Below are 19,169 nucleotides of genomic sequence, written 5' to 3'. Positions count from 1 at the left end.
AGCGTTTTTGCAGGACTCCCGGAGTTTATCAAGGTTCTTTGGATTCATCTTCAACACCTTCTCCGTTTTACCCCAGACATGCTCAATAATGTTCATACCTGGTAACTGGGCTGGCCAATCCTGGAGCACGTTGACCTTCTTTGCTTGCAGAAACAATGATGTGGAGGCTGAAGTATGAGCAGGAGCGCTATCCTGCTGAAGAATTTGCCCTCTCCCGTGGTTTGTAATGTAATGGGCAGCACAAATGTCTTGATACCTCAGGCTGTTGATATTGCCATCCACTCTGCAGATCTCTCACACTCTTCCATACTGAATGTATCCCCAAACCATGATTTCCTCTTCACCAAACTTGACTGATTTCTATGAGAATATTGGGTCCATGCGGGTTCCAGTAGGTCTTCTGTAGAATTAGTGATGAATGAGATGCAGCTCAACAGATGATTCGTCAAAAAAAAATCTACCTTCTGCCACTTTTCCAAATGATCAACTAGAACAGTGGTCACCAAACTTGTTCCTGGAGGGCCGGTGTCCTGCAGATTTTACCTCCAACCCTAATCAAACACACCTGAACAAGCTAATCAAGCTCTTACTTGGTATACTTAAAACATCCAGGCAGGTGTGTTGAGGCAAGTTAGAGCTAAACCCTGCAGGGACACCGGCCCTCCAGGAACAGGATTGGTGACCCCTGAACTAGAATCTAGTCAAGTTATTTTTTGTTGCTCTTACAACTGGGATAGACAACAAGACTTTCGTCAGGTACTGTAGGTTTAAAACGTTAAGTAAGTCATTTATGGATGAACCATCTCTTTAAGCCACGTTCTTCCCTCAAAACATAATTTTTCCTGATTGTTCAAACAACTTATTTAAAATTAGCTGAATCAGTCTCATCTTGACTTTTTTTGTGACAACTTAATTGCTTCATGTTTAATCTACTTAAATTTGTAAAAACAATACATTTAATTAATGGATTTGAGTTAGGATAACATGAAGGAACTTAGTGGAACTCAGCGTTTTTTACAGTGTTGAGGGTCTTTACACTGTCTTTACATGACATTTTCAGCTAAAAACTGAAAACGTTTCATTCGTTTTGCCTGCTCGGTTACACAGCAACAGTGTAATTGTGATTGAAAATACACTGGTTTAAAAAGTGGACGTTTTTTAAAACGCATCTGTTGTCGTGTCCGAGTAAACACCTGAAACGAGTCTTTGACAATGAGGTTGTCATGCACTTCATAAGCGTAGTGCAAGTTTACTTTACATTACAACCAACAGCTGAGACAATTTCAGAAACGCACTTGTAAAATTCCCTTTCGTTGTTTTCTCAGGATGAATGCCCAAGTATGTTCCACTTCATCAAGTGAACAAGGGAAGTTTACATGAACATTTCCTCCATAACTTAATTTTGACAGAGGGAGCGAATCAGCTTTATATGTCCACTCTAGAATCTATGTGTCCCAGATGTGACGTCACAACAGTGTAGTTCTCAAATGCTCAAGGGTTTAGAGCAGAGGTGTCAAACTTCAGTTCCTCGAGGGCCGCAGCCCTGCACAGTTTAGTTCCAACTATGCTTCAACACACTTACATGAAGGTTTAAAATAAGCCTGAAGAACTCAATTAGTTTGATCAGGTGTGTTTAATTCGGGTTGGAACTTAACTGTACAGAGCTGCAGACCTTCAGGAACTGAGTTTGACACCTGTGGTTAAGGGCATTTTATTTAGACCTATTCAGATGCTCCGACAGTAGTGGACACTAGAGTAATGTAATCAATGATGTACATCTGAGGGAACGAGATGGAGGGAAGTTAGCGAGGGAAGGGCATGAACAATTGAACTGGAATACAGTCTTTGACAAAAGCCGACAACTTCAAATCATCACTTTCCTACAGGTGCTCTTTACTAACAAGCTGACAGTGCCAAGTAAAGGTCTGGCATATGTAGTACAACAGCGTTTTTTTTTTTTTTGTCATTTTCATGGTTGTGTAAGATGCTTATCATTTTGAAAATTGAATGTAACCTTGAAACTTTACAAATTTAAGATATAAACTTCTTTGGTTTTGTCTACATATTTGTCCAGCCTTATCTCAAGAGGTAATGTAAGAATTTTACGTTTTGTCAATTTAGTGGCTAATTCATACGAATGTGTACGAGTTCAGTCATACGAAAATGTACGATTTTTAAAAGGAGGCATGGCACCCAAACCCATCACTACACCCAACCCTCACTGGGGAATAAGCAAATCATACAAAATTGTACGAATGAGATCGTATGAATTCACAATAATTAGCCACAAAATCAAAAAGTTACAAATTGTCATGAGATTGTGCTGATTTGTCATGTAAATGTAGCCTTAAGTGTAATTTATACTTCTACATCAAGTGGTGCGTATGCTCTGGGACAGCCTTCGCACGATCGCATACCCCTTGCTGTGGCTGATGCCAACGATCTCTCAAAAAACGTTACTACGTCACAACGACTTGTAGTGCAAGCTCTGTGATTGGTTGGCTTGGTAGCTGCAACCAGTGCTAACCTGTTGGAGCGAATGTTTAGTGTTGAGTCCCGTGAAGTAGCTCTAGATGGAAACTTGTTGCTTTGTGTTTACCTTATGATTAAAATTGTTGCACGTCCGCCGGTTTCCGCCTCTGAACGAGCAAGTTTTAGCCACTTGTACATTAAGGCTGCATTCCGGAAAAACAAAACGCCAGTGAAGAAACTCGACACAGAGGAACATAAAAACCTACTGCCAGCTAGCATTTCAGAAGAGCTATTGAAACAGCGCACAGAAGTATAAATCAGCCTTTAGACCAGGGGTCTCAAACTCAATTTACCTGGGGGCCGCAGAAGGCAAAGTCTGGGTGAGGCTGGGCCGCATAAGGGATCAAATGTCATTATTAACAGTTTTAATTATTTCTTCTGAACATGAAGTGTCCTGAACATTAATAGAACATTGAGTGAAGATTATGAACAGTTCTACTGAACATGGCATCTTTTGCCTACTTCTTGCTGCCAGAGACTTGACAGCGCTTCTTCTCACAAATCTGAACCACATTTGGCTTTAGAGCGGAAGCAGTTGAGACCCTCAGTATGGCTTGAAGATGATCATCATTAAGTCTTGACCTGTACTTTGACTTATTGAAGTCCTAGGGAAAAAAGTGGGGGAACTCACTCCAAACTTCAATTCCCTCACCTAAAAAAGGCGTATATATGTATAAATAAAACACCCCCACCCCACTCCAGTCACATCAGTCTGTACCAGTCTGTATCTACCTATAATATATATAAGATGCAGGCTGTAGCTAGGTAGGTGGCAGGCTGCAGATAGGTAGCTAAGTGGCAGGCAGGGGCGGGAACAGCTTATCTTGGTTCTGGCCGGCGCGAGTTCCCTCCTAAACACTTCCCGCCCGTCACAGCGTCTAACGAAGGGGCGGGGTGCGTGGTGACGTCACCGGCATCCCCGCCCCTTAGTTTACACGGCGGGCGGGGAATGCCAGTGACCGCTGTGTACGGATAGCTCCCCGCTCCGCTGATTCTGTCAGTGTACAGCGGTCGGCGCGGGCCACAAAATATTGCACTGAGGGCCGCAAATGGCCCGTGGGCCGCGAGTTTGAGACCCCTGCTTTAGACAATTGTGGCATCAGAAATAGTACTGCGACAAATGTCTTTAATTTTCACCTTTTTTTTTTGTGTTTGACAGGAATTAATCGACAAGGTGCCTTCATCTGGGATGCATGACAAGGTTTCCATCACTGAGGTGAAAACAACAAATATGCCAAATGACGGAGTAAAACCCTGCATCACCAAGATAAATGGAAATCAGGGCAACCTCAAGCTTAGTGCTCAAGCACGGCGAAGTAGTTTGCCCTCAAACACAGTTTCATCAAAGGGACTGTTTATAGACCTCACCAAAAACGTAATGTTCGATCATCCTGGTGCTACTACCTTTAATTCTGTCATGAAGCATATGCCTGAAAGATTGCTGTCATGTGACGGTGACTGGAATTACTTGGATAGTGATTCTGACAGGACGGAACACAAGGCACGGAACATTATAACAACCAGTCTACAGCTTTCCCCGTTTCTCCATCTAAAGGAAACAGATATTCTCCAAGACGCAGAACCGTGCATTGAAGAGGAACCCAAAATTGATCTTTGTGAAAAAGACGGCACTTCTAAAAGTGACTCGAAAGATAACACAAGTGTCTCTGTAAAATTGGATCTTCATACTGATGAGGAGTCATTAAGAACAAGTGACATTTGTGAGAAGGAAAATAAGAAAGTTAGTGATGAGCCCAGAAAACTGGACTTAGCAGGCAGAATTAAGGGAAATTTGGAAAGGCTCTCGACTTGTTTGAATGAAAAGCATTTGACGTTGGAAATCCAAGATGATGTGGATGCTTGCGGGAGTAATTTGGATCAGGTTGAACCATGGGAGGATTTGTGTTCTGCCCAGCAGTGGGTCACCAGCCCTCTTCACTCTCCAAAGCTTGAGGATCTGTTTCCCACACAAAGAGAAATTTTGCCATGTCAGAAAGTTCACTGCCAAGTTCTGGATAAACCAAACGCAGATGAGTTACCCAACAGCAGGAATCCTGAAGCTAAAGAACCAGCTGCGCTTGATGAAATTGCACCAACTCAAACCGAAGCTGCTGTGACGGCAGAACTCGGAAACTCTGACTTCCCAACAGGAAAGAAAAACGCAGACACAGATGTAGCTTGTTTTGCGCAGATAACGGCGCATTTTGACAGGGATAAGTTCAAGTTTGAAGGAGCCAAAGATGACATCAAACTGGAGATTCCACAGGTTAAACAACTGAAGACGTTCAACGATCCAGAGGAGACTACTGGAATGCAAAACATGAGCAAAGCGAAGCAGAAACGCTCTCAGAGATTTCACAGGCAAACATCCCATGAGTTCTGCATTATGGAGAAGAGTCAAGGAAGCGGTAAACCCAAACTCAGGCCATGCTCTCTAAATCTCGATTTAGGACATCAAGGTTTCAGAGACATCTCAAATAGCCAGTATCTGAAAAGTGGAAAACAATGGATGACACCTGAAGCCAAGGATGGTAGTTCGTCTCTAGAATTGGAGCTATTCCTGAGTGGGCCCAAAGCACCAATGCGACGTAACTCCGCGCCAGTCAGCGTATCATCAGTCCGTACTGCGTTCATGATCAAAACCTGCCAAGCGAAAGCCGTTCCTGTTATTCCCCCAAAAATTCAATACAGCCACATACCTCATACTCTACCTGAAAGGAAAAACGCTGAGAAGAGCACTGATCAGGTCAACAAAAGCACACCTGAGAAGAAACCCACCAAAAGCAAGTTGGGAAAAGCAAGTTCTTTATTTCCCCTTCAGAAAGTCTGCAGGGAAGACCGGCAAAGCACTGAACCTCCATCAGGCATTCAAAGACACAAGTCCATGAATAGTGCGACGTGCAATGAGAATTACAAGCCAACATCCATTCCAGATCTCCCGGTGTTGAGAAGAAAACGTTCTGCAAATGGTGACACGTTTATGGACCGTCCCAGACCAGAGCGCTCATCGCTTCTTCAGAGATCATCTTTCAGAAATCGTCCAAGACCTCAAAGTCTCATCTTGTTCAGCCCACCATTTCCTATCATGGACTACCCTTCAGTAGGAGATGATAATAAGCAAGCTTTATCCCCCATTAAAGCTGAAACATCACCGTTTGATGCCTATGCAAACGAACTAGCTGAAAACCTCAAAACTACTGAAGGGGTAACCTTGCGGAATAAAATGACCTTGCCAAAGAGTGGACAAAGGCTTGAGACCTCGACTAGCTGCTTCTATCAGCCACAAAGGAGGTCTATGATATTCGACAACAGAAGTAACAGGCAGATAGAGTGAGATAAGACTGACCTGTCATCAATAGTGATGACTAGTAAATATCTTATCAAATGTGACCGAGTGTCGGTATACTCTAGAACACATGGCGTGATGCTCGGAAATCAAGGTGCCGTTAAAGGGATAGTTCTCTCAAAACTGTGTTTACTCACCGTTTACTCGCCAGCTACACTGTGGCTCAGTGATTAGCACTGTTGCCTCACAGCAAGAAGGTTGCTGATTGCCTCTCAAGCTGGGCCAGTTGGCATTTCTATGTGTAGTTTGCATGTTCTCCCCATGTTTGCGTAGGTCTAAAGACAGTCTAAAGAAATGCGCTATAAGTGAATTGGATATACTAAAATTGGTGAACAAAGTCCAATTGGTGGTTCGTTCCACTGTGGTTTTCCATGAAAAATAAGGGCCGAAGGAAAATGAATGTTTACTCGCCCTCAAGTGGTTCCAAAACATACAAAACAAATACTATAGAACAGTGGTCCTCAACCTTTCTATCACCACGGACCGTGTCAATGTGTGACAATTATACCATGGACCGTTGGGGCAGGGGCTGGGGGGTTTGGTTTTATGGGTTTTGTAGGTTGCTAGGAAAATGAGAAGCTGACACAACATTGCTGCAGCGCTGACACAAGTTTTATTTATGGAAAAAAATACAAAGCACTGCAGTGTTCGGGTGTTCTGTGTTTGTCTGGGATAATTGGTCTACCGAATTGTGTATATTCCATATAAGCTAAAGCTTATCGGTCAGTTACTGTCACGTGACTCGCGGTGCGCTCGCGGAATTTATTCACTAGGTGCGTCTGGAAGGCGCGAGCATGTCACGCCGCTTGCATGCACACCTCCATTAGAAACAACTAACTTGTGCAAACTCTAGAAATACGCGATATAGGAACGACCCCTAAAAGGCAGCCGTCATTTGCGATCTCCAGCAGTTGATCTTCTTGCACAGCCATGCTGGATTCACCAATAAAACTAAAGCAAATTAATATGTTGGAGAAAATAGTAAATGCTATTTTAATTAACAGGAATAATCAAGACAACTTTAAAACATATAAAGTTTAGTTGAAAATCTGTTGGCAATAACTTGTATTAATTTAAAGATAAGATCTTTATATTCCTAAAGCACTTCAGTGACAAACTCTTAATTTAAGGGATATAACTGTTTAATAAAACTTTAAATGTTTAAATGCATTTAAAGGCTTAAATGCACCAAAATATATTGGCTGTATTCATTGAGGTGAGTCAGAATTATTAGCCCCCCTTTGAATTTTTTTCTTCGTTTTTAAATATTTCCCAAATGATGTTTAATAGAGCAAGGAAATTTTTACTGTATTTCTGATAATATTTTTTTTCTTCTGGAGAAAGTCTTGTTTTTTTAGCTAGAATAAAACCAGTTTTTAATTTTGTAAAAATCCATTTAAGGTCAAAATTATTAGCCCCTTTAAGCTGTCATTTTTCGATAGTCTACAGAACAAACTATCATTATACAATAACTTGCCTAATTACCCTAACCTGCCTAGTTAACCTAATTAACCTAGTTAAGCCTTTAAATGTCACTTTAAGCTGTATAAAAGTGTCTTAAAAATATCTTGTCAAATATTATTTACTTTCATCATGGCAAAGATAAAATAAATGTTCGGGTGTTCTGTGTTTGTCTGGGATAATTGGTCTAGTGAAATGTGTATATTCCATATAAGCTAAAGCTTATCGGTCAGTTATTGTCACGTGACTCGCGGTGCGCTCGCGGAATTTATTTACTGGGTGCGTCTGAAAGGCGCAAGCATGTCACGCTGCTTGCGTGCACAGCCCCATTGGAAACAACTTACTTGTGCAAACTCTAGAAATACGCGATTTGGGAACGACTCCTAAAAGGCCTAAAATGCCGCCGTCATTTGCAATCTCCAGCATTTTATCTTCTCGCACAGTCATGCTGGATTCACCTGATTTATTGACAAATGAGTTGTGCATCCATTCCTTGGCAGTTCGTGGGTCCTTTACTGGGTCTTTTCCCCTTAGCAAAGAAACCTTCCAAAGACGTTAGTTTCTTACTCATTTTGCTGCTCGTGGGTTAAATTTGGCCGCTCAGGTGACTGAGACGTAAGCAAGAGAATCTGGTCATTTTTCATAATATAAAAAATAAAAGATTGTTCAGACTCACATAATAAATAAAAAGGAAATAATTAATGATTTCTCGTGCGGCCTGGTACTAATTGATCCACCGACCGGTACCTGTCCACAGCCTGGTGGTTGAGGACCACTGCTATAGAAGTGAATGGTTAAAGGTTTCCAATGATCTTTCCACTTCTCCTTTGTGTTCAACAGAAGAAACCTCATAGAGATTCGAAACAAGTAATGGGTGAGCACAGGGCCGGAGTGGGACTCTTTTTCAGCCCTGGAGTTTCAAGCCTTAGACCGGCCCACCTCAGTTCACCACTGACTATATTAAAATAAGGACATTTCCAACTCAGTTACTAATTACACTATCACGTCTTTTTTTGAGAAAACAGCTGTTTTAGAACTTCAAACGTTCCATAACCCTTACAGTATTATGTCTTAACAATAAAAATGAAAAAAAAAATGTTACTCAGATGAGGACCGAACCCGGAATGGCGTGCTAACCACTATACCACAACAGTTATACATGGAGAGGTGACTTATCTACTCATATCTATCTTATCTACGTATATTGTTCATGAGGCTACAAGAAAATAGATAAAAAGAGCACAGCTGCGGTAAAATAATGAATAAGAAGGCTGTGGTCAAGTAAATAAATAAATTATTTTTAAAAAGTGTGACTGCTGAGAGCAACAGATTCTGGAGCTAGGGACACTGGCCCTCGCGGCCAAAAAACAGACCGGCCCACCGGGAATTCTCCCGGTCCTCCCGATTAGCCAATCCGGGCCTGGGTGAGCAATTTTTGGGTGAACTATCTCTTTAATCCTGATATTACAAAAGTATTAAGCTTTGTGTAAAATTCTGCTGCTACTGCTGTTAGATTTATATCGGATATTGTTTATATCTTTCCAAGAAAAAACTGAAACCTATGGGAAACTGTATATGTAAATACAGACTGTACAGGCACATCTCGATTTAAACTGACTCCTCCATTGCCTTTCTGTAGAATTTGTGGTCTTTGTGTCCTGATTGGAACATATAATGTTTGCAATAGCATTTATAAGTTATGTACAAATCTACATGAGGAAATTGCAGTAGGTGTGCAGGCCAAAGCTTTTAAAATAGCCCAAAAATTGAGTAATTCCAAAAAACTAATGTTTATTTATTATTCCATAGCGTCTTGTTTTGTCAAGCAATGCAAAACTGTTCTCCCAAGTCTATTATAAAGTCAAAAAAAATCAATAATTAAGAGTAAAGTCCAGTGATTCGACAGTTTAAAGGTCAGTGCTCTTGAATAATTCAAACATGGTCTCAAGTTGCATTCTCTCTTCTTTAGTAGATAAAGCTACTGTAATGTAACTGTTGATTACTAAATGCTATCCAAAATGATGTATTCAGTTTTTAAAGAGAGATCATAAAAACATCAGTGTTCTGTGTAAAACGTAAGGCAAAGACATTTCGACAATGTATTTTAAAGACAAGGACAAGGATGAAAGATAATGAAGCTGTCAGTTATGGTAATCAAAAACACTAACCTTGTAATATGTTTTTGTATTCACTCAAATTGGATTTATTGTATGTATTCCATTCTTAACTAAATAAAAAAAGTACTGCACATGTAACGTGTACACTGTGACAAACCTTTAAGCGTTTCAAATGACGTTATGTTGTTTAATAACAGTGTTATTGCCATATTAGCATCATTTTTGTGATGTATTTGATATATTATTGGTACATGGGGTAAGTTCAAGTGTCACTTGAGTCAAGTATAATCTTTTTTCAAACAAAAGATGTTTCAGAATGCCTGCAAAAATGCTTAAAGAATTGCCTCCAATGTGATAATGTCTCCCTATAGAAATTGGCACGGCAGAAACACACGACAAGCTTTACTAATCATTATATTTGAATAGTAGAAATAGCATTTAAATAGTATTTGTATTTCCTGTAGTTGGAGGCAATGCAAAGTATTTTAAATAGACGATCATCTGCAGCTTTCTCCGATGTGTCTGAAACACTTCAGTTAGACTACAAAATTTACATTTACCTAAAATAAGTTGCCGTAAATTATTGTCTGTCAAATGTGTAAATTACACTACCATTTTGAGAGAATTAAATGGCTTAATTTAACCCTTATGTACGGTTGGGGATGTTTTCATCCACTCGGGGGTGATTTTGTGTCTCAATTTGGAATGATTTGTGGTGACAAATTTAATTTTGATACATTTTTTGAGAAAAAAAACATATTTAGATTTTTTTTATAAACAATACACTCTGGGCAAATTGACTACCCTTTTGTTAAGTTGAGGATGAAAACCTCCACTTAATTAAACTGCTGTAAAAATGCATCAGATAAAAAAAAAATTTCACTTTTTTTTTTTGCATAAATCTGTTAATCAACCTTAGTGCTGTTTAAAACTACTAAATTGTTTATAAAATTATAGTTTTTTACTTCTTTAATTGCCAAATTCATAAATGATGTCACTGATTTGGTCAAAACAACACACAAAATTACATATTTTCAATATAAAAAGTAATTGTGGACTGGATTTATTTTTTTTTTTTTTACCTTTTATCAAAGTTAAAAAATACAAAACCAAGCATTTTTGATTATTGGTGGTTTTCCCTGTTGGAAAGAGGTAACATTTGTAATTTCTAACCCTAACTCTATACACAATATATATATATATATATATATATATATATATATATATATATATATATATATATATATATATATATATATATATATATATACACACACACACACACACACACACACCTGTGTTGACAAACCAGAAGGCTTGTATTCAGTTCTCGATGTATGGTAAAGTGAGAAAACGTTGTAAAAAAATGATGGCACTACTCGCTGATGTAACGTGCAGAATGATTGGTTTATTTACAGTGTACGGCAGTGAAAACTAAAATAACCCAGCAAAGTAACAAATTAACCAAAAATAAAAGAATAAATAAACAGCAGACACAGCTACGATATACCTTATGTACAACCCCTCTATTATACACAGACAGATCACAAATTGCTCACGACACCACAGTAGCTCGCTCGCCAGGTTAACTGACCCTGAATTTGAGTTTGGGGCTGCCTTTTAAAGCCGAAGCTCCGCCCCTTTGACAGAAACCAACATATTCTAATTAAAAGGTAAGTATAAACAAAGGTTGTGCAATTTGGGGAAAATATCTAATTGCGATTTTTATTTTTTTTAGACAGATATTGCGATCTTGATTTGATTTGTGATTTCATTTTGTAGTCAAGCTTCAGCTTAATAATCTCTATCATAACTTCATACTGCTAAAATGCAGCAAGTGTTAGTAAAAAAACTAATTAGTACTAAAAAGATATTAACTTAAACATTTATTTTTAAATATTCATAAATGAAACACTAATTTTTCTCTATAGCAAACAGTAAACACAAATAAAATTACCTTTCTGTAAACTATTTGAACTCAAATTAGGGAGATAGTGAGGCTTATTACACAAACAAAATAAATAAATAATTATAAAAATACAGAACACTAAGAAAACTAACATGGCTGAAAGACCTCTGAAATTGTACTTTGCTGTTGCTTGCTACTAGATCGAGCGTCACTAGCAATACTTTCAGTTGACTTTAGCAAGACGCTCATCGCTCATTTGGCGTAAGACTATCACACACAGACACCAGTCATGCATTTGCTCTGGGTAGGGGAAATAAAATAATACAGATAAATTTCATATCGCAGTCTCTTGCAATTGCGATGCAATTTTGATTAATTACACAACCCTAGTATAAACATCTGTATACACTATGTTCATAAGTTCACTGTTTAAAAAAACATTTGACACCAAACAGTCATAATTAAAGAATGAGCAATTCCATGCAAATGTCAACCTTGCCATGAAAAAAAAAACATTTTCACCAAAATACAGTTACATTTTCTGGGTTTATTTGGGTAAGCAAGTATTTTACAGCACTTTAGAAATACTCAAAATTGCATCTGTCAGATTTTTCAAACTATTATATTTGATTTACCAAAGTCACACAAGTGGCAATTTCACATCTGTCACATCCATAACGGAGAGATGTCACATCCATAACAACACTTTTTCCTCACAAATGTGAAAATATTAAATAAAATAAAACCATAATTTTTGTTTTATAAAGAGACAACACTTATCCTTTTGAAAATTATTGTTTCTTTTGGGTTGTGCAGTTTAATAAACAGAATTTCTACAAAGTGTGTTGTATACTGTAAACTCACAGACTTTTTTTGTCACATCCATAACGCATGTTTACAGATTGATATTTTTCTGATCCCGTAACTTTTAACATATACTTTTTTTGTGAATTGAGTTTTTACTGCAAATGTCACATTCATAACGCTGGAATTGCTCGTATACTAAAACATATAAACACACACACACACACACACTAAACTAGTAACATTGTACTACACAGCTATAAACAAACACCACACACTAAACAAGTAGTATTTGTAAACATATTGTGGACATATTTATTTCTAAATGAAGTGACTGCATGTGATAAAGCAGTCTTGAAACACCAAAGTAAATGTAGATTACTATAGAAATGCACTGTAAGAAGAGCCTATTATAAACAAAGACTTCCTTTACTCATGCAGCCAAAATCCTTCATGGACATCTGAGTGCAGAGCAAAAGCCAGCTACTTTTGTCCAGGTGGACATTTTTATGGAAAACACTTGCAAAACGCAAAATATAGTTGTTGCTTTGTCTTACAAAACATGTTTATTTCATAAAACAATAAGAGTGAGTGATAACGCCTGCAAATCGATTCATTCTGTGTCTCGGAAATACAGAGAAAGCCTGTCTGTAATTACTTCTTTATTTAATTTTTATACATTTCTAAAATCTAGCTAGCCACTTGAGTATATCCTGGTGAGATATTTAGACACAAACAGCATTATGAAGAATTCAGCACTGTTTGACTGCTGAAAATAAATGCAAACAGTATCTTCTAAAAATTGTGGCGAAACATGATACATTAAAAAAAAAAAACAGTTGCTTGGAAACAACAACAATGTAGAGTCACTGAATGACTTGCAGCAACCAATACACCTCGTTTCAAGAAATATATAAATAAAAGTACAAACTTAAGAGTCGATTCTTTGCATTGTTGCTTTGCTTTAAGAGTTCTTTATGTTTTGACAAACGTACTGCTCGACTCGTCACGGATTTTGATCTTCATTTGTACCTGCAAAAGTTTTATAAAGTCAGTTATAAGAATGGTTTACAGCTAACTCCAATAATTTCACTAATAAATCAGACTGCATATTTATCAAGTCATATCATTCACAAATATAAACACAGGCATCAGAAACAATTAAGTATTAAAGCAATTCCAAATGTCAACCATGCCATAAAAAAATTATAATAATAATAATAAGTTTTTTACCAAAATAGTGAAACCCTTTCTTTTTTTTGTGTGTGTGTAGGCTTGTATTTGACTACTGTAAAATACTTAAAAATTTCTCTGTCAATGTTTTCAAACAATTATATTTGATTTAAGGTCTCACAAGTGGCAGTTTCACATCTGTCACATCCATAACGGAGAGATGTCACAACCATTATCAAGCTTTACCCTCATAGATGCAAAATATATATATATATATATATATATATATATATATATATATATATATATATATATATATATATATATATATATATATATATATATATATATATATATAAAATCAATGTTTTTTTTTGTTCTATAGTGAGCCAACTCTTATCCTTTTGATTAGCATTATTTCTTTTGGGTAGTGCAGTTTAATTCACAGAATTTATACAAAGTATATTATATATTTTTATTTATTATATGTTATATGTATTATTATATGTATTATTATATGTATTATATTATATGTTATATGTAAACTTACATATTTTTGGTCACATCCATATTGCATCTTTATTTTCCTCATTTAAAATATGAAATATGTTTACAGATTGATATTTTTCTAATCCCATAACTCTGTGGTTGGTTATTTTGGAAAATAAAAACAGATGTTTCAATTTAATACTTTCTCTGTGTATTTATGATTTAGGTTTTTACTGATAATGTCACAACTATAATGCTGGAATTGCTCATATACTGTAGTTATAAATAGATCACTAGCATACAGTGGAAATTTGAAATACAAAACAAAATACCTGCTCTAACATGAACTGAAGAGGATCGTCTGGTCTATCAAAAACCAGTTTCTCTGTGATATCCTGAAATAGCACAAATGAGTGAAAATATAATTCAGTTTTGTACTTTTAAAATGACATTTGTAGTCAATCACCTCCTTTCTTACATTTATAATTTTAATGCGTGAACACGTTTATTAAAATAAAGTGAAACACTTCAATAGTTTAACGCAGCTACATTTTTAGGAACTTCTATTAGTGCTCCTTCGCCATTTTGTGCAAAGCAGTTCTTCACTGTCTACCATTTTCTTCGTAAGAAAATATATGAGTAGCAGCAGCTTTGTTCTTTCTCACCTGAAATATTTGAAGGATATTATGAGTCTCCATATAGTCAACAGAGCGTTCATAAGGGTCCGTAGTACGAACGGTGTCCGCACTTTCGGTGATAAGCACTTTTTCTGATGTATCAAAGTCTGCCATCTCACAAAGTTTACGCTAAAGTCTTCTTTAGCATACGATATACTCAAAAAGTAAGTTGCGAAGTGTGCTTCCGCGAAGCATTATTGCTAATGTACTCAAACAGTTCGCTCTCTAATATCAAGTAGAAATACCTCTGTTTTAAAATAAAGACTAAAGTTTGTGTTTAGTCCGTTTAACGTTAGTACACAACCGGGACCGAGTATATCGAATGTATCTACAGCAGGGGATTGTTTTTGAAATGTCACCCTGTAACCCTTAGCAACTGTATACAAAAGGCTTGGATGATGTCATTGGGCATAGTTTCCCGGGACAGCGCCTTTGATAAAGATTCGTGGGGGGTCTAGAAAACGGTTATTCGGAGAGAACAAAACTACAGTCATGCGGACGAAATGTCATTTCTGCTGTTAATGCCAGTTTTATGCGCTATTTTTGGAGAAAGTACCTCAGAAGACTTCGGGCTAACGTTTACAATGCGCCTGACAAAGAGAAGGAGGGGCCAAACTGCTGTTTCTAGGTTGCAAGTCGTCCTCAGCTGACACCTCGGCCTACAATGGGTGCATTTTATGTAGGGCAGACGGTGTGCGTGTCCCCCGGTGAACCTCTCGGTGAAACGCTGCTGTTCATGTTTACAACCGAAAGGGGGACCTCCATATCAAGAAAAGCGCGCAAGCGGACCGGAAACCTCATACTAAGCGGGATGATATTATGGAGGAGAGGGATTGTTACATGTGACGAAATATTTACGTGTGCCAAGGTCGAACCGCTCCTTTATCATAGTAATATACAGAACAGATACCCACGAATTGGCTTGTTCTATGTAAACATGTCTCTTTGATATTTGCCATCAAAGGTTCCTGCCGGGACGTCGTAAATTATAATTATAACGCTGCCAGACATCGTCATATTCGAGATATATGTAAATTACTCTGTTCATTCATATCTCTGAGACACGTTTGCACGATTACTAGTTCATTTTCAAATTGTAGTGTGTGTGTGTATGAATATATATATATATATATATATATATATATATATATATATATATATATATATATATATATATATATATATATATATATATAAACGCCTGAAAAAAAATCACTTGGGCTTGAAGGTTGATTATTCCTCGTCTAGACTACAGACGAGCGCGCGCGCACACACACACCTGTCATTGTCTAGACTGGGGGGAGTCGGGAGGAGGGGGCACTGCTCAGTGTAGCTGGGGACTCGTGAACCACTATTGCATTATTTTGAGTCCGTCACAACGGCTCTGTGAACGTATTGGTGAACAAAAAACTTCGGTGTCACTTTACACGATCTGATTGGCCAGCAGTGCCGTCAGCAACTCTCCTTACGTTTCCTTGAGGTCAGCTAGGGACGTTAAAAAATAAATAAATGAGAAAATAGAAATGCGTAGAAAGTAAAAGCCAACGGGCGGCGAGCAATCTAGCTTGTTGGTCCCCAAATCTGACGGGCAGCGTCATCATCCAATGTGGGCGCGGATATAATTTGGAGAAATTTATTGACATCCTCCCTAACCAATCTAAAGTAGGCTATCTATAAATGATCAACATGCGGGATTCTCGGATGACTGGCCTTTTGGTCGTGGATGGGACATGGATTTCCCGGAGTTTAATTCGCGCTTGTTTGACCAAATAACGTTTAATTCGTGCTAATGTATGCACTTGACCACGCTCAGGAATCAAGGGGGTGAAAGCAGAAACTCCTCCAAAGGGGGACCTTCGACACACTCAGCGGTGCACTTGTACAGTTAGGAAACTGAGGATGCGTAGTGTCCATGCTGGTTCAAGCACAACAATCGCGACAAGGCAAGAATAGTTTCACTTTCAGAGCCACAATGGAGCCAGTTTCAGCGTTCCTCGCCGCGCGGAAGGGAGGGCGTGCGGCTCACCGATTGGGGTAAAGTCATGTTGAACGATTTATATCACAACCTACGTGCTTCAAGAAAGTCCATTCTGTTCCAATCGCCAGCAGAAAGGCGTGGCTGCCCAAAATCTTCGACGAATAGTGAAAAAATGGGAGGGCACGAGCGAGCTGCGTGATGTCCTCTCCGAAGGTAGGCTGCAGCGTGTGTTTATTGATGAGATGAAAGAAGATGGAAGTGAGAAATGAAACAAAGTAAGGGACAATATTAATAAACTCAGTCCTTGCCTGGGGAAAACCGGGGAAGCTGTGAAGCGCTGTAGCCACTGGAGAAGAAAGACCCTTAAAGCAGCAGGTAAGAAATAGGGAGAGGGAAGGGAGGGGGAGGGTACTTATACTATTTATGTTAGGCTATTTATAAGAGTAATAGCAGTCATTCCCTTGATATGAGCCGGGAAAAACTTAAGCTCGAGCTTAAAGTAATAGCTCAGTCGCAAGACTTTACTCATTGTTCAGCAGTGTTTTATAAGTGAACCAGCTTTAAAGAGGAAAAAGCAAACTTGCTAGTGAAATTACATTTACTTGCGAAAGAATCCCCAGGATCTCCATTCTGAAGTTTTCCCTGAACATCTAGTGCTTGTCTAAATTGTGAAACACAGCAAAACAATTATCTAAATGCTTGTTTGGAGTGACGTCTCAGGTGGAATGACCATGTAATTCCTCGCTCGGTCACTCATTTTATACTAGTTCAAGCTGTTGTCGGGATGTGAAGACTTTGTATGTACTTCTTATGGGTTGTGTTCGTTTGCAGTGCGTTTTAATATTTACGCCAAGTTAACCGTAACAACACTGAACCATGACACGAAAAGCAGAGCCGCTAGGGACTTCCCTACATACGACCAAAATATTTGATAGAATAACACCGCTTTGAACGTGTGTTAAGTGTCAAGTATCTCCAATGGGCTCCAGAATGCGAAGTATTTTGTTTAACTCGAGATACAAGTGATGATTTAAACATTTCCGCCGCTTATCCGGAATCCCAGTATTTTCCGGGCTATTGCTAATATTTTATTGACCCCTGTAGATTTGCGCGCTAGCCTCTGGACTCGGGCTATCTCAGACATAAGCAGAATTGTTATGAATGTTGCTGTTTTTCAGTGGATGTATTAAAAGCCAGCTTGAATTGTAGTTATACTAAAGCTGCGGAGTTTTGTAGGGAGTGTATCTGGCGCTTTACCATGTCCGTTATTTGGCATTATTAAATTAGGATACGCAGGCTTGCTAAGTGACCGAATTTTTTAGTGCTCGCTCCGACTATGCGAAGAAAGCGAAATTTAGTTTCAGTCACAAAACATAAATGCCCATCTGTTCTGGATTCTAATGCTTGTACTTACTGAATGACCTCTTTTTGACTCCGTGTTGTGAAGTGCCAGCTTGTTGCCTATAACGCACGCGTTTGGAGGCTACGCAAACAATAAATCTCTCGGCCATTTTAACACCAAAAAACTTCATATGGCAAAACACATTGGAGCTCGTCTTCAGTTTTTTTGGAGGCAACGGGGCCTTTTAGCGGCCGTCCGATCACAGCTCTCATTGTATTGTTATCTCTGTGTGGTAGGAGACGGCGGGTATGGAGCCATGGCATTGGCCCGTAGTGGAAAAAGCAGCCCAGACACATTTTTCATTAATTTATCATATGCCCTCTGTTTCCCGACGCAGTATTATAAAATGTCTGTCTTATATAAGCTGTTTATTTATAGCAAATGACATGAAAAGCTTGTCATTTAATGTGGGGAGATTCTATCCGATGTTGGCTACTTTGATTATTTGAGTGTTTTCGTGTGAACTGAATTGAGGGAAAGCTTGCTTTTAACGGGATAAACACATTTTAACAGTCTCATTTTTATTTAACAAAGTGTGAGTTTGTTCGCACTCAGTTTTTATTTTTTTTTTAATAATTTACGCACCGACAGTCTTACATTTTTGGCAGTGCGGCCTTGGAAGTTTGACCCTTTTACTTATTTATGTATATATATAACAACGCACCTTGGCTATATAACAGTCGAATAAGATTTAATTTAACGTTAATGATTTTTTAAAGTTTAGACATATTGATTAAAAGCAAAGTATTTTATTGAATATAAATACATTATACAGTAGGGTTTAGGAGAAATCATGACCTCTGGTCTATTAACCCCGTTTTGCTTTGCGGTACATTAATATATTTTGAATTATAATTATGAGTGCCTGTCAAACACTTTTTATGTCTTGTTTCAATCATTCTACGTTTCACATATAACCTAAATATGTATGTCTTTACATCTTATGTGGCTATGAGAGGATAATGCATACATTAAGTAAAGCCTAAGTATTTTATCTTATTATTAATCGTTGGAAATGTTTGAGGAATACTTAGTTGTTCTTTGTGCTTGTAATATTATTGCAAATATATATCTGAAACTGTATCTTTTGGCACTTTATTTATTTAATTATTTTTTGCTCTGGTACCGACCTTCTTTTCATATAGCCTAACTCTTTTGTAAAAGCTTTCCTGCATCTGCAGGCAGGACTTCGTCGAGTAATTTAACTCTTTCCATATCCATGACAAACTAGTTTTTTATTAAAGATCACTTTGAATAAAAATCCGTGTTATAAGGCCTGTA

General features: G+C 38.0%; 3 protein-coding genes across 5 annotated transcripts in view; 2 read left to right on the top strand and 1 right to left on the bottom strand.

The window, feature by feature from the left end:
- arhgap31 (Rho GTPase activating protein 31) overlaps window positions 1–9,614 on the top strand; it is a 54,756-nt gene extending 45,142 nt beyond the window's left edge. For both annotated transcript variants that reach the window (XM_009301997.4, XM_005165631.5), the window contains exon 12: window positions 3,692–9,614. In XM_009301997.4, coding sequence (XP_009300272.1) covers window positions 3,692–5,866 — 2,175 coding nt within the window. In that variant the 3' untranslated portion in view covers window positions 5,867–9,614. The remainder of the gene's footprint in view (window positions 1–3,691) is intronic.
- Window positions 9,615–10,846: 1,232 nt separating this feature from the next.
- tex55 (testis expressed 55) lies at window positions 10,847–14,865 on the bottom strand. The gene is made up of 3 exons (XM_073951660.1): window positions 14,497–14,865; window positions 14,164–14,226; window positions 10,847–13,201 (listed from the first exon to the last, which is right to left on the bottom strand). Exons 1-3 carry the CDS (start codon window positions 14,620–14,622, stop codon window positions 13,145–13,147), a joined length of 246 nt encoding a protein of 81 aa, XP_073807761.1. The 5' UTR covers window positions 14,623–14,865; the 3' UTR covers window positions 10,847–13,144.
- A 1,777-nt stretch (window positions 14,866–16,642) lies between these two features.
- zbtb20 (zinc finger and BTB domain containing 20) overlaps window positions 16,643–19,169 on the top strand; it is a 135,162-nt gene continuing 132,635 nt past the window's right edge. The window contains 1 exon segment of one of the 2 annotated variants that reach the window (NM_001080604.1): window positions 16,643–16,861. The gene's annotated coding sequence lies outside the window, so the exon portion shown is untranslated. 2 annotated transcript variants of the gene reach the window in all.

Source organism: Danio rerio, chromosome 5 (assembly GCF_049306965.1).
Source record: "Danio rerio strain Tuebingen ecotype United States chromosome 5, GRCz12tu, whole genome shotgun sequence".
In the NCBI taxonomy this organism is placed as follows: Eukaryota; Metazoa; Chordata; class Actinopteri; order Cypriniformes; family Danionidae; genus Danio; species Danio rerio.
This window is presented reverse-complemented; position numbering and strand designations above follow the sequence as displayed.

What these genes read in the sequence shown, in the direction of transcription:
- tex55 (XM_073951660.1), bottom strand. Translation starts at nt 14,622, where the DNA reads ATGGCAGACTTTGATACATCAGAAAAAGTGCTTATCACCGAAAGTGCG. An exon ending in ATATCCTTCAAATATTTCAG is followed by an intron (nt 14,227 to 14,496) that starts GTGAGAAAGAAC and finishes GTGCTATTTCAG; the next exon opens with GATATCACAGAGAAACTGGT. An exon ending in TTCAGTTCATGTTAGAGCAG is followed by an intron (nt 13,202 to 14,163) that starts GTATTTTGTTTT and finishes AAACTTTTGCAG; the next exon opens with GTACAAATGAAGATCAAAAT.